At 51.8% G+C, this 11,650-nt stretch overlaps 2 protein-coding genes and 1 non-coding gene across 8 annotated transcripts in view; 1 reads left to right on the top strand and 2 right to left on the bottom strand.

Moving 5' to 3' along the window:
* Positions 1-321: 321 nt before the first annotated feature.
* Positions 322-4,245, bottom strand: RPL12 (ribosomal protein L12). Its single transcript, XM_070430633.1, has 7 exons — positions 4,111-4,245; positions 3,497-3,570; positions 2,029-2,127; positions 1,605-1,686; positions 993-1,079; positions 507-619; positions 322-377 (listed from the first exon to the last, which is right to left on the bottom strand). Exons 1-7 carry the CDS (start codon positions 4,145-4,147, stop codon positions 372-374), a joined length of 498 nt encoding a protein of 165 aa, XP_070286734.1. The 5' UTR covers positions 4,148-4,245; the 3' UTR covers positions 322-371.
* Positions 1,163-1,292, bottom strand: LOC139021326 (small nucleolar RNA SNORA65). Its single transcript, XR_011473447.1, has one exon. It is a non-coding gene; the product is annotated as a small nucleolar RNA SNORA65 (small nucleolar RNA).
* Positions 4,246-4,346: 101 nt separating the features above from the next.
* LRSAM1 (leucine rich repeat and sterile alpha motif containing 1) overlaps positions 4,347-11,650 on the top strand; it is a 34,163-nt gene continuing 26,859 nt past the window's right edge. For 4 of the 6 annotated variants that reach the window (XM_070430627.1, XM_070430625.1, XM_070430626.1 and 1 more), the window contains exons 1-7: positions 4,347-4,412; positions 4,791-4,945; positions 6,473-6,575; positions 6,988-7,044; positions 7,727-7,771; positions 8,840-8,917; positions 10,020-10,088. In XM_070430627.1, coding sequence (XP_070286728.1) covers positions 6,504-6,575; positions 6,988-7,044; positions 7,727-7,771; positions 8,840-8,917; positions 10,020-10,088 — 321 coding nt within the window. In that variant the 5' untranslated portion in view covers positions 4,347-4,412; positions 4,791-4,945; positions 6,473-6,503. Of the gene's footprint in view, positions 4,413-4,613; positions 4,946-6,283; positions 6,576-6,987; positions 7,045-7,726; positions 7,772-8,839; positions 8,918-10,019; positions 10,089-11,650 lie in introns of those variants that run through there. The other 2 variants (XM_070430624.1, XM_070430623.1) reach the window with 2 other exon arrangements.

Raw genomic sequence — 11,650 nt, 5'->3', positions numbered from 1 at the left:
GTGTACTGGAATGGATATCAAAAGTCTTGAATTATGATTTGGTCTAAGATGAAGAACATCACCCACGCAGTTATGCTGCACAAGTTTTCCTTCTGGCCAAGAACTATTTCTTATGAAGAGTTCTAGGAATGTCTTTAAAAACCGCTGAGACTTCTTTTCTAGGTGTCTTTCATGAGAGCTGGTGCCATCGAGAGTAGAAATCTGTTACTGGTAAGATAACAGATGCCCAGAATGGTGCTTCCACAGGTCCCCCACTTGGTCCCAGTAACCACCTGACCACAAAGAACCTAGCTCCCCCAGGGAAAAGGCCACATCAAAAAGTCCACTGCTTGTCAAATGATCTTTAATTGAAACATTTTCCTTTGTAGTTCTTAACTCTGTAGGAAAGAAAAAAGAAATCCTATCAGTGATCGGAAAAAAGTCTTCTCAACCCCACTACTGACCAATTCTAGAACTCTCCAGCTTTCACCCTGATTTTAAGCAAACAAAATACAGAAGTCACTTACAGCCGGACACTCCACTGCACCACTGTTAATATCGTCTATGATGTCATGAGGGTGGCGACCATCAACATTGCACCCCACAGACTGGGCAGTCCCCAGGATCTCTTTAATGGTTCCTATAATTAAGAAAAGGTGGCATTAGATGGGAACACCAACCCCTCACAATCCTCAGACACCACTGGGAAAATCCATTTGAGTTCCACAGCAGACAGTCATAAAATACCAGAAATAAACACCCCGACTCCCCTACTTGAGAGCTCCCATTTAGTTATGCAAGGCCTGAATGCCAAGTCTCCATGGGACCCTTGATACCCAGATTAAATCCATCTGGCCCAAAATCACCATGATCAAGCCACTTTTCAAACCCAGAAAAGACTACACCCCAAATTTTGGGTCTTACAGAATTAAGTCTCCTTTAAGTGGGAAAAAGGTACCACTCGGTGAATATGCCCCATATCACTAGGTGGTTCCATGTTGTCCTGCTCTTACCAGAGAGTTCTCTAGCTAAAGATCGGTGACGCATCTGTCGGGCAATGCTGACAATCTCATCAAAAGTGATATTTCCACTGTGCTTAACTGCAGAAAAAGAAAACAGCAAAAGCTTTATCACAAGCCAAAGCCAGAGCAGACCACATAATGTCCTCCCTCAGCCACTTCCTGGTTGTTCCCATACTTTCGGCACAGAGTCACCCACATGAAGAATGACCCTGTTTCCTAAGCTGGGGTTTGCTTTCAGCTCACCACTGGAATGCACCAGCCAACAGAGAAGTGGTCAGGTGCAGTGGCGGGTGGCTAATGGCAAAATCAAACCTTTACCAATCTTAACATGTACGTGACTGTTTTAGAGATGAGAAAAGGCAAGCTTAAGTTACTGGTGTTAGTTAATCTATTCAGTGTCACCCAACTGAGAAGTGCTCTCTTAATTCATCATTCTGTTGTTTCGCCCTTAATGGCACTTCTTGATACCGCCTGGCTACCTAACAGCCTGCCATCAAATCCCCATGCCATCCCTAGGTCACGTTAAAAAGAAAGCATGCAGCTAAGTATCAAGCATCATGCAGACACCACTGCTCACAAACTAGTCAGAGAAAGGCCACTCACTGTTTTTTTGCTTCTTTCTGTCTCTTGGCGGTTCTTTGAGGGCTTTGATGATCAGGGCAGAGGCAGAAGGCACTACTTCGATCTAAGAAGAGATTCTCATTATGATTAAGCTCTACCCCAACCTCCAATGAAGACAATATTGCCACGAAACTTGGTTTCTTGGAGACCATGGGGCAGACACTGGACTTGTACTATCTCAAGTAATTTTCAAAATCCAAAACATGTCCTAGCCAAGGAGAATTAAGTGATTTGCCCAATGTCACACAGAGTTACTATTTGAGCATGTCTTTGACCTTGCTCTCGGGAAAGCTTTCCCCACACATAAAATTGCTTTCACCACTAATGGTAGGTGGCCATGTCAGTAAAACCTTCCACCCAGGACTCCCAGAGGGTGGCTACCCCTGCCCACCCTCAAACCAAGTACCTGGGCCTGTCTGTTCTGAATGGTCAGTTTCACTGTAATCCTCAGACCCTTCCAATCACCGGTTGCTTTGGCGATGTCATCACCAACCTTTTTTGGAGACTGTAGAAATAAAGGTATGAAATCATATTGTGCCTTAAGTTTAAGTGTCCTGAAAACCTACCCAGTCTTCCTCACTTGCCAATACCCCAAACCTTCCTTATAGAGCACAGGAAACTGAGCAAACAACTGCGCCTACCCAATCAAGGCAAGGCTCTCACCATAGTATAAACTGGAAAAATTAAGCTAGGGGTGGTTTGCTCAGGGTTGTAAACTGCAGGCCAAGGGCTATATATAATGGGGCAAAATTACCTACCTAACCTCTCATAAGGACCTACGTGATAACATAGGGAGAAAATTTCCACACTAGTTACATTCAAATCTGGAGACCTTTCAAGTTATCAGGTTCCTGGGTCAGGCCAACCCAAGTCAATCTATGGGGATGGAGGTCTGGTATTTGCTACTTTAGAATTTCCTAGTGACCACTAGGAAACATGTCCCTAGTGCCAGCAGAGATAAGGGCCAAGAAGACATTGGTTAATGTGTGAATTTAAGCATAACCAATGGACACAGACAATGGGGGGGGTGAAGGCCAGGGCTGGGGGGCGGGACAGGCTGGAAGAGGACAGTGGGGGCAAACGGGACATAGTAATACTTTCAACAATAAAGAATTAAAACAAGAAGACACTGGTTAAGCAAGACCAAGGTGGGACAACACTTGAGACAAGAGACCACTGTGCAAGGAACAAAGGTCTCATATTTTGGGAAATCCAACTTCAGTAAAATGGATAAGTAGGAAAATAAGACTGATCGTCAAGGAAAGCTGGTCACGTTAACCAGTTGGTTTGGAACAGAATAGGAAACAGCTATTATAATGTTCACCAGAATCTTCACCCAACATCCCATTTAAGCCTCCACACAGTGAAATGCCCATTTCCCTCACTAGAAAACATAGGCTAAGCCCTCGCTGGTTTCGCTCAGTAGACCGAGCATCAGCCTGTGGTCTAAAGGGTCCCGGGTTCCATTCAGGTCAAGGGCACGTGCCTGGGTTGTGGGCTCGATCCCCAGTATGGGGCGTGCAAGAGGAAGCCGATCAATGATTCTCTCATCATTGATGTTTCTCTCTCCCTCTACCTTCCTCTCTGAAATCAATAAAAATAAAGAAAACATAGGCTAAAAGTCACTAAGCCACTGAACTTCAAAACCCTCCCGTGGCCCTCCCGGCCTCTCCCTCGGGTACTCATACAGCGGGTAAGAGGCACTGGGCTCTAAGCGCACAGACATAACCTTTCTAACACACCTAGCGGCAATTCAGCGAGTCCGAGGTCTACGCGGGATGGAAATCCGCCCCTCGGGCACAGCTGTGTCGGACAAGGCGGAGCCCAACGGCTCCCGATAAGAAACGCCCCCTCCCCCCGCGAGGATGACTTACCAGGCCCAGGGGGCCGATCTTGGGGGCCAGGGCAGACGTGGCGCCCACTTCCCCGCCGGTGCACCGCAGGTAGACTGGGAGGGAAAAAACCGTAAGTGCTTCTGCAGAGCCCCGGCCACAGCCCTCTCCGCGTCGCTCCGGGCCGGCCACGCCACTCTGCCTCTTCAAACAGCACCGAGAACCTCGGGGAGGAGCGAGGCGGGCCACCCCCTCCTCGGGCGTGGACGGCACCAAGCGCCACGAGGACCAGCGGCCTTCGGCTCGGCCACGGCTAACGAGGCCCACACCGGGCCGGCGTGGAGGCAGCCAACCCAGTCGACGGGGGTTAGCGCCGGAGACAAACCTTACCCTAAGGCGCGCGGGCTGCAACGCCGCCGCAGGTGTTCCGGTCCTCCCTCCCCATTTTGCACGTGGGGAAGCTGAGGCCCAGAAAGAGTAAGAGGCTCGGCTAGGACTTCACGGCGCCCTGAACGCGGCACCGGAAAGGCCTCTAGTAGGCAACAGCTTAAAATGCGACGTGGTAAAGGTAGCAATTGCGGAGGGGCCGCAGGCCCGACGGGCTGCTGGGAGAAGGGATGCTTTCCCGCAGCCCCGGCCGCACCTAAAACACGCACCGACTTTGATTTCGTTGGGGTCGAACTTCGGCGGCATGGCGGAGGCAGCTGGTGTCGGATGAACCCGGATTCGGGACGACCGAAGAAAGTTGCACCTGAGCCTCCTCCGAGCCGAAAGCCGAAAGACCGGAAGACCTTTCAGCTGCGCCGGATATAGGCCGGAAAGCGCAGCTCTCGCGATAACTGCCCTCTCCGCCTGTCGCGAGAACCGCCCTCTCCGCCCAGTCTCCCAGCGACGCCTCTGCCGCCATGTTCCTTGTGGGCAGGCGCCAGAAGCTGACAAGTGGAGAACCTGGCACCAGGTAAGCTGTGACTGGGTGCTCGGAAGGGGGTTCAGGGCAGTTCGCCCCAGGGAGGCAGACGAGAGAGGGCTGCTCCCAAGATCCCGATCCTCCTGTCCCCCATTCTCCCTTGTCATGAGGATCACCCCCTGGTCCTTGTCTCCCAATCCCGAGCTCCGCCCCTCCGGAGCGCGCACACATTCCGGGACGCCAGGTCCACAGCGACCCCGGGCCCCCTTTTAACTCCCTCGCGATGTGTGCATTTTAGTTATCAAAACAATTCCGTTCGCGTCCACATCCGTTCGGACTCTTAATTCCAAGATGCTGCGGTTCTCGGAGTCTCAGACTTCGTCATCCTGGTCTGCATGACTTTCTGAGATGCTGAGTTTCGGTCCCCAGCTCCGGCGTTTGGGGGAGACCAGTCTCCCGATCCACCGGGGCCCCTGCCAGGTGGTCTGCGGCCCAGCGTCCATGACCAAGCCCCACGAGTGATCGGCCTGCCCTCAGGTTCGCCCGCGGAACGAACGTCGGGACCTGTCCACCCACGAAGCCAGGTCGGGCACTCCCCGCTGCAGCCGGGGAAGATGGGTGTGGTTCCCCAATCTGGGCGGGACGTCGGGGGAGGGGATGGACGAGGGGTGGACGTCGGGCAGCAGGTTGGGAAGAGCGCATCTGGGAGGGAGGGTTATTGGGGAGGAGGTGGTGAAAGGTTTGTCATTGGGGAGCATAAAGAGTAAGAGCTGGTCTTCAGGGAAGGATGGGGGAGGGCTGTTTTTGGACTAGTCCTCATCCCTGCAGGAAGATGGGGTGACAAGAGGGGCCTGAGCCAGCTCTGCAGTCTTGGCCGGCTCCCCAGACATCCCACACCCCTGTGGGCGGAGACCGGTGATCCCCACCCCCACCCCCCCCACCCCCCACCCCCCGTCTGCGTGTGTGTCTAGCTCCTTAAATTCTAGGAGGCCCTGAATAAGTGTGGTGCTCTGTGGCCAACATTTATTGAGCGCTCGTTATGTGGCAGGTACTGTGCTATGGGCTTTACATACATGAAATCACTGGACCCTCATAGAACCGGGTGTTGGTAACATTATTACACTTTACAAATGAGGAAACTGAGGCTCAGAGAGGCGAACCAAGGTGACATGGTTGGTGGGTGTTGGATCTGGGATTCCCACCCAGTTATAGCTCATCCCAGAGCCCATGCTGTGAACCATAAGCTTCCTGGATGATGGCTTCCTGGCCCATCCATGGCCGCCCTCAAGCGCTGATGTTTGCAGATTCTGGGCAGGCAGTGAGCTCCTGGCTTCTGGGTTCAGGACAGTGGACTTGGTGTGTGCTGAGTTATTCCAGCACCAGAGAGTCAGGCAAATCTGCAGGATCGGGGCTCAAAAGAGCAGACTTCCACACTGGTTTTGCTGCAATCCAGGCTGTATAACCAGGTCACTGAACTCAGTCACCATCAGTTTCATCACTGTAAACAGGGCTGTGGTGAGAATCAAATGGAGTAACAACTGTGAGAGTGGCAAGGTGCCTGAGAATGGCTTTTGAATTTCTGTTTTAAAAATCTCTTTGATGATGGTGTAGTTGAGCTCCCCAAGGTCGGGGCTGGCTGACGTCATGCCATGTTGGATGTGCTGGTGCCTCTCTAACAGTGTTTCGGCGGCTAGAAGGGACTCACCAGGCCAATCTGTCAGAGTCCTCGGTGGCATCCTTAGAAAGGACCTGAGGAACCTTCTCTAGGCCACACCCTTGTGGAGAGATGGGAATCCAGAATGGGGCAAAAGTATGCCAAGGTCTCACAGTGGCCAGTGGCAAATGTGGGCCCAAACCCTTGCCACCTGGCTTGCCATGATGCTCTTTCCACCGCATACTGCTGCTTATTGTCTCGTCAACAGAGGGCATTGATTGCCTGCCATGCCTGGCTCAGGACACGGAGTGATGGTCGAGATGGATACAGCACCTGCCCTCAGGGAACTTACAGTCCAGCAGATCAGCTACATGCTCTGTGTGCCCGTGTTACCTGTCCTGGGGATTGAGAGGTGGTGACAAATTCCCCAGGTCCTAGCCTTTCTCTGATGCCCTAGTGCCGTGAAGATTGCTCGGGGGGAAGGAAGGATGCCGCTCTTCTTCCGGAAGCGGAAACCCAGCGAGGAGGCTCGGAAACGCCTGGAGTACCAGATGTGTCTGGTGAGGGAAAATGGGTTTCCTCTGAGTTCCTCCCCATCTCCGCCTGCCCCATGAAGCAGGGCTCTGCACTGCCCCCCAGACAAGCCATGCTCCCTCCTCTCAGCCTCCCCCAGGCCCAGAGGAAACCTCTGACTTAGAGCAGAAGGATGCGGCTGCCCGTCAGGTGCTCGGGAGTGCCCTGTGCTTCCCTCCACAGACGGGTGACACCTGTCAGTACTTGTGCGTTTGCTCCGCCCTGCTGGCCCTGAAGCCCCTTGAAAGCAGGGAGCATTGGTCCACCTACAACATGGACCAGCTGAACCACATGCTGTCCAAGGCCCCTTGCAGATCCTTAATCGTGTGTTTCTTTGCCTGGTGTGTCCGCTCTGCAAGGATGTTTTGTTTGAAACATACAAATTATTTTTATCCTTAGGCAAAAGAAGCTGGGGCAGATGACATTCTCGACATCTCTAAATGTGAGCTCTCAGAGGTAAATTGGGCTGGTGCTCTGGTTGTGAATTTGATCTGTCTTTTTTTTCCTTGAATCACCTGTCCCTGACAGATGTGGACTGGGGCTTTCTTTTTTTTTTTTTTTTTTCTTTTCTTTATTAAGGTATTACATAGGTGTCCTTATCCCACCATTGCCCCACCCCACCCCCTCCCATGCCCTCACCCCCCTGGTGTCTGTGTCCATTGGTTAGGCTTATATGCATGCATACGAGTCCTTTGGTTGATCTCTCCCTGGACTGGGGCTTTCAGAAGTCCGGAAGCCCTAGTGCAGAGATGTGTCCAAAAGAAGAGGTGATCTTTGGCCTGAGCATTGTCTTCAAGAGTCCGAGTCTACTTAGAAAATGTACCACAGATTCCTCGGAGACCTGGGTTTCTCCAGCTTCTGCAAAGCACCAGAGAGCTTTCCTTGGCCCTGATAGCATTGAGGATGGGGATGGGGATGGGGCCGGTGGGCCAGGGCTGGGCAGGGCAGTCTCCTGCCAGCTGATGGGGGGGCTGATTGGGGTAGCCAAGCCGCATTCCTCCCCAGCCTTTCCCTGGGCTTAGCTGTTCACATCAGCATTTTGCATCGTGGGCCTCCTGCCCCTCTCTCCCTCACACTCAGAAAACAAATTAAAAACTCGAGGGAGGGCAGATACTGACTCATCTTTATTTCATCTTAGATTCCATTTGGGGCTTTTGCAACATGCAAAGTTCTACAGAAGAAGGTGAGGCAACCCGTTTTTAGAGACTTTATTGCATGTTTTTTGCAATCTGGTGGGACTTTTAGCCGCTCTCTTCCTGGCATCCCTCTTCTCTCAGATTCTCGCCCTTTCCGCCTACAGCAGGTCTGTTCACAGTTGGGAGAGTCGGCTTTGGCATTGGGCAGCCCTAGGTCACGTCCTGGCTTTGCCCCTCGGGACTTGGGCAACTTCCTCAAACTCTTCCCTCACGGTTTCCTCACCTCTGAAGTGAACACATTCGTAGCTTTACTCTCACAGAGCTGTAGTGAGAACTGAGTGAGTGACTGGTAGAGACGGAGATATAAATGCACAGAGTATGGTGCCTGCCACGTGGAAAACCCTGAGCAACCGCATTGTTATTAATAATGAAAGCTACACTTGCTTCATTCTGGTCACTGGGGAGATTAAAAGTGTAATGAATGATTGTTCAGAAAGGCTTTGCAGCTCTGAATGCAGCTGGATGGAGTAATCTAAGGAAGTTATCTAGCTGAAGGTAGGTGAGAAGTGTCCCATACCAACAGAGTAGGGAGCTGCTGGACACTAGAAGTATCCATACAGGAGTCCCTGCCAAAGAAAAGTGACAGCCCCAGCCCTCGCCGGTTTGGCTCAATGGATAGAGCGTCGGCCTGCAGACTGAAGGGTCCCAGGTTCGATTCCGGTCAAGGGCTTGTACCTTGGTTGCGGGCACATCCCCAGTGGGAGGTGTGCAGGAGGCAGCTGATCGATGTTTCTAACTCTCTATCCCTCTCCCTTCCTCTCTGTAAAAGAATCAATAAAGTATATTAAAAAAAAAAGTGACAGCCGTGGGCCGAGTGTCCATTAGCTTGTAGCCATCCTGGCAGGCCACGGAGATGAGGACAAGAGCGTGAGGCTCCCTTCTCAGAATGGAAGGTAGATTTAGTCTTCCAAGGTCCCTTTTACCCTTGAAATTCCAGGTCTTGAGGTCATCTGATTCCACTTTGGAGATCCCATCCCCACCCAACCCACCTGCCCTCAGCCCTCCCCACCTGATGTGCTTCAATCTAAGGAGCCGTGCCGAAATCTTTCCCACAGGTGTTGATTGTCCACACGAATCACCTCACTTCCTTGCTTCCGAAATCCTGCAGCATCCTAAGTCTTATAACCATCAAGGTACTGGGGCCCTCCTCCCAGGCATCAGGATAGAACCACTGTCCATGTTTTATTGCATGTTTAGTGGCCTGGAGTTCCAGGTGGCAGCCAGGCGTCCCGTGTTCGAGTTTATGCCAGGCAGGCCCAGTGTAGTATTCCATCTGGGATTTGATCAGCTTGGTTTACTGGGCACCTTCTACGTGTGGGGTGTGGGGTGTGGGGTGGGGTTACCAAGAGAACCAGCCACAGGCCCTGTCCTCGGGGAACTTGCCTGCTGGGTGGAAAGACAAACCACAGACTCATAGCAAGCAAACTAGCAGAGAGCAGGGAGACCGCTGGTCTCAGACCATTGGAACAGGACGATGCCAGGCATCATGTGGTCAGTGTGTGAAAGCTTGGTGACCTGGGCGATCCCTCCTGACTCAGCACAGGAGTGGGGTGTGATACTCACACAGTACGTGAGGTGTGGCCGCAGGACTGAGCCCAGGACCACAAGCTGTGACCTGGGTGTGCACACCAGGAGGCGGGCGGCACAGGCACCCAGGTGTTTTTATGGTCAACTCTGGTGTGTCCGGGGTAGTTTTTGCTTCTCTTCATTGTCCAACGTGGTTATAGTCAGAAAGGCATAACATTAATTTTTATGTTTATGTGTATTTATATTTCATATGTATTTCATACGTATGTATAGTATATGTGCATATGGATGCATATATATGTCTTTTATGCTCATTTTCATTGTTTAAAAAATTAACAAACGCAGGTAGGCAGAAAATGAGGGAAAACATATATTATTTCATACTCCAGAGAACCACTATCAATATTTTATCGCATGTTTAGTAGTCATTTTCTTTGCAAATATATATTCATACTATGAAGATTTTTTCTCTTAAACATATAAATGTCTGCATACTTTTTTCACTCAATAGTAAAAGTAAATATTTGATGAATGAAAGGATGAAGTGGGACGATACTGTGGGAGAGGAAATGAGGTGGGATGTTGCTCAGTTGGAGAGAAAGGCTGGGTGCTGCTCCAGGCGCCTCAGCTCGCCTCTTGGCCCTGAGATGGGAGGGGTGGTCTCCGTTGGTCACTGTTGGGTGCTGAGCTTTTGTCTTCCTTCTGCAGGTTCTGGATCTTCATGATAATCAGCTGACAGCCCTTCCTGAGGATATAGGGCAACTGACGGCCCTCCAAGTAAGGCCACAGAAGCAGAAAACCACCTTGATATTGAAGTGATAAATTGCAGCTCCACCGGGCGGCACTCGGGCCAGCGCCCCTGCCCCTTTGCTGTTAAGACCCCAGGAGGCCCTCGCTGTTGCAGTCTGGGCTGTGGACATCCCCCACCATGTTTGGGGGCTTGTTCTTTTGGGGATTTCATCATGAGCTTCCACAGCTTTGCAGAAAAAGAGGGCCCAGCGGGTGCACCTTTTAAAATGCTGAGCTCAGCACTGACTCGGGCTCCCTTCCAGTCCTTGTCACCAGCCCTGCACTTGTTGAGTGCTCACTGCGTCCAGCACAGTGAGCATTTCCCTGTGTTGTCTATCGGTCAGCCTCCCCGTGAGGCAGGTGTTGACTGATCCCATTGTACAGAGGAAGAAGCGGCTTTCCTGCACACTTGGATTGAAATGCCTGCTCTGCACTGAGCCCAGTCAGACCCTATGTGAGGGGCCCATGTCTGCAGCCTCCTCCCTGCTTCCTCCCCTTGGCTCCCTGCAGGCAGCTCCTGGCACCCTCTGGCCTCCTGCGCCCACCTCTCCACAGGCTCTTCCTTCTGCCCGAGCGGCTCATGCTCGCAGCCCCAGTGTCCCCGAGGGTCCTCCCCGACCTCCCGTCTAAGTAGATCTACCGAATGGCCTCTCTGCCAACCCCAGATTATTTCCCCGAGAGCACCAATTGCAGTATAATTACTGATTATGTGTCTATTGGCTTGACTGTCTCCCCTACTGAAACGTAATCCTGTGGGGGCCACGCCCTCACCTAGCCACTTGAATGGCTTGAATGAGCAACCCTATGATGTGGGTGATGCCACTGCATTTTACAGAAGAGAGAGCTGTCCAGAGAGATGACTATAACTTGCCCAAAGTCACAGAGAACACACGGCAGAACAGAAGCAATCAGAGCCGGAGTGAATACCTCGGTGTAGGGTCTTTGGGGACATTGTAGTGTGCTTGTTTTATAGGATTGCTGCATTCACCCTTTTGTAACTTTTGGATACTTGACAATAACTCATAACCATCCTTTGGTTCATCAAATATTCATCTGCCACATTATTTTCAATAGCTGCTTAGCTTCCCTGGTATCTATGTTTAATGGCTACTTAGTGTGTCTTCCTGTTGGCCCAGCTCACCTCAGTAATGCATCCTGGAGGAAGCACGGTCCTCGGAACCCAACCAACCAGGTTCCAACCTGGCCGGGAGCTGCGGCCTTGGAGCTGGGCAGACCCCACTGCCTTATGCAGCTCAGCTTCCTTTCCTGACCTTGGGGTAACTGGAGCCTTATCACGAGCTGCCTCACCCGGCTCCCTGGGCCTCTCAGTCCTCTCCGCCCTCCCTTCCTGATGGGGGGACTGTGGCTGTGCATTTTGTGGTCTGTGGAAATGATGGCACCTCAGCCAGAACTGCGTTCAGGGTCTGGCTTTGCTCATGGATTCACTGGTCCGAGCCTCAGTTTTCTCATCTCTCAATTGGGATCATAATCACAAGGCTGTTGGGAGAAGGTAAAGGTGTGTGTGTGTGGTGCCCAGATGATTCCTGGCC

This window comes from Myotis yumanensis, unplaced genomic scaffold, assembly GCF_028538775.1.
Source record: "Myotis yumanensis isolate MYYU_CA2020_CCGP unplaced genomic scaffold, mMyoYum1.0.hap1 SCAF_12, whole genome shotgun sequence".
NCBI classification, from domain to species: domain Eukaryota; kingdom Metazoa; phylum Chordata; class Mammalia; order Chiroptera; family Vespertilionidae; genus Myotis; species Myotis yumanensis.
This window is presented reverse-complemented; position numbering and strand designations above follow the sequence as displayed.

Coding starts and splice junctions, on each gene's coding strand:
- RPL12 (XM_070430633.1), bottom strand. CDS start 4,147: ATGCCGCCGAAGTTCGACCCCAACGAAATCAAAGTCG. Junction 2,128..3,496: donor AGATCGGCCCCCTGGGCCTG/GTAAGTCATCCT, acceptor TTATTTCTACAG/TCTCCAAAAAAGGTTGGTGA. Junction 620..992: donor TTTAGCTAGAGAACTCTCTG/GTAAGAGCAGGA, acceptor TCTTAATTATAG/GAACCATTAAAGAGATCCTG.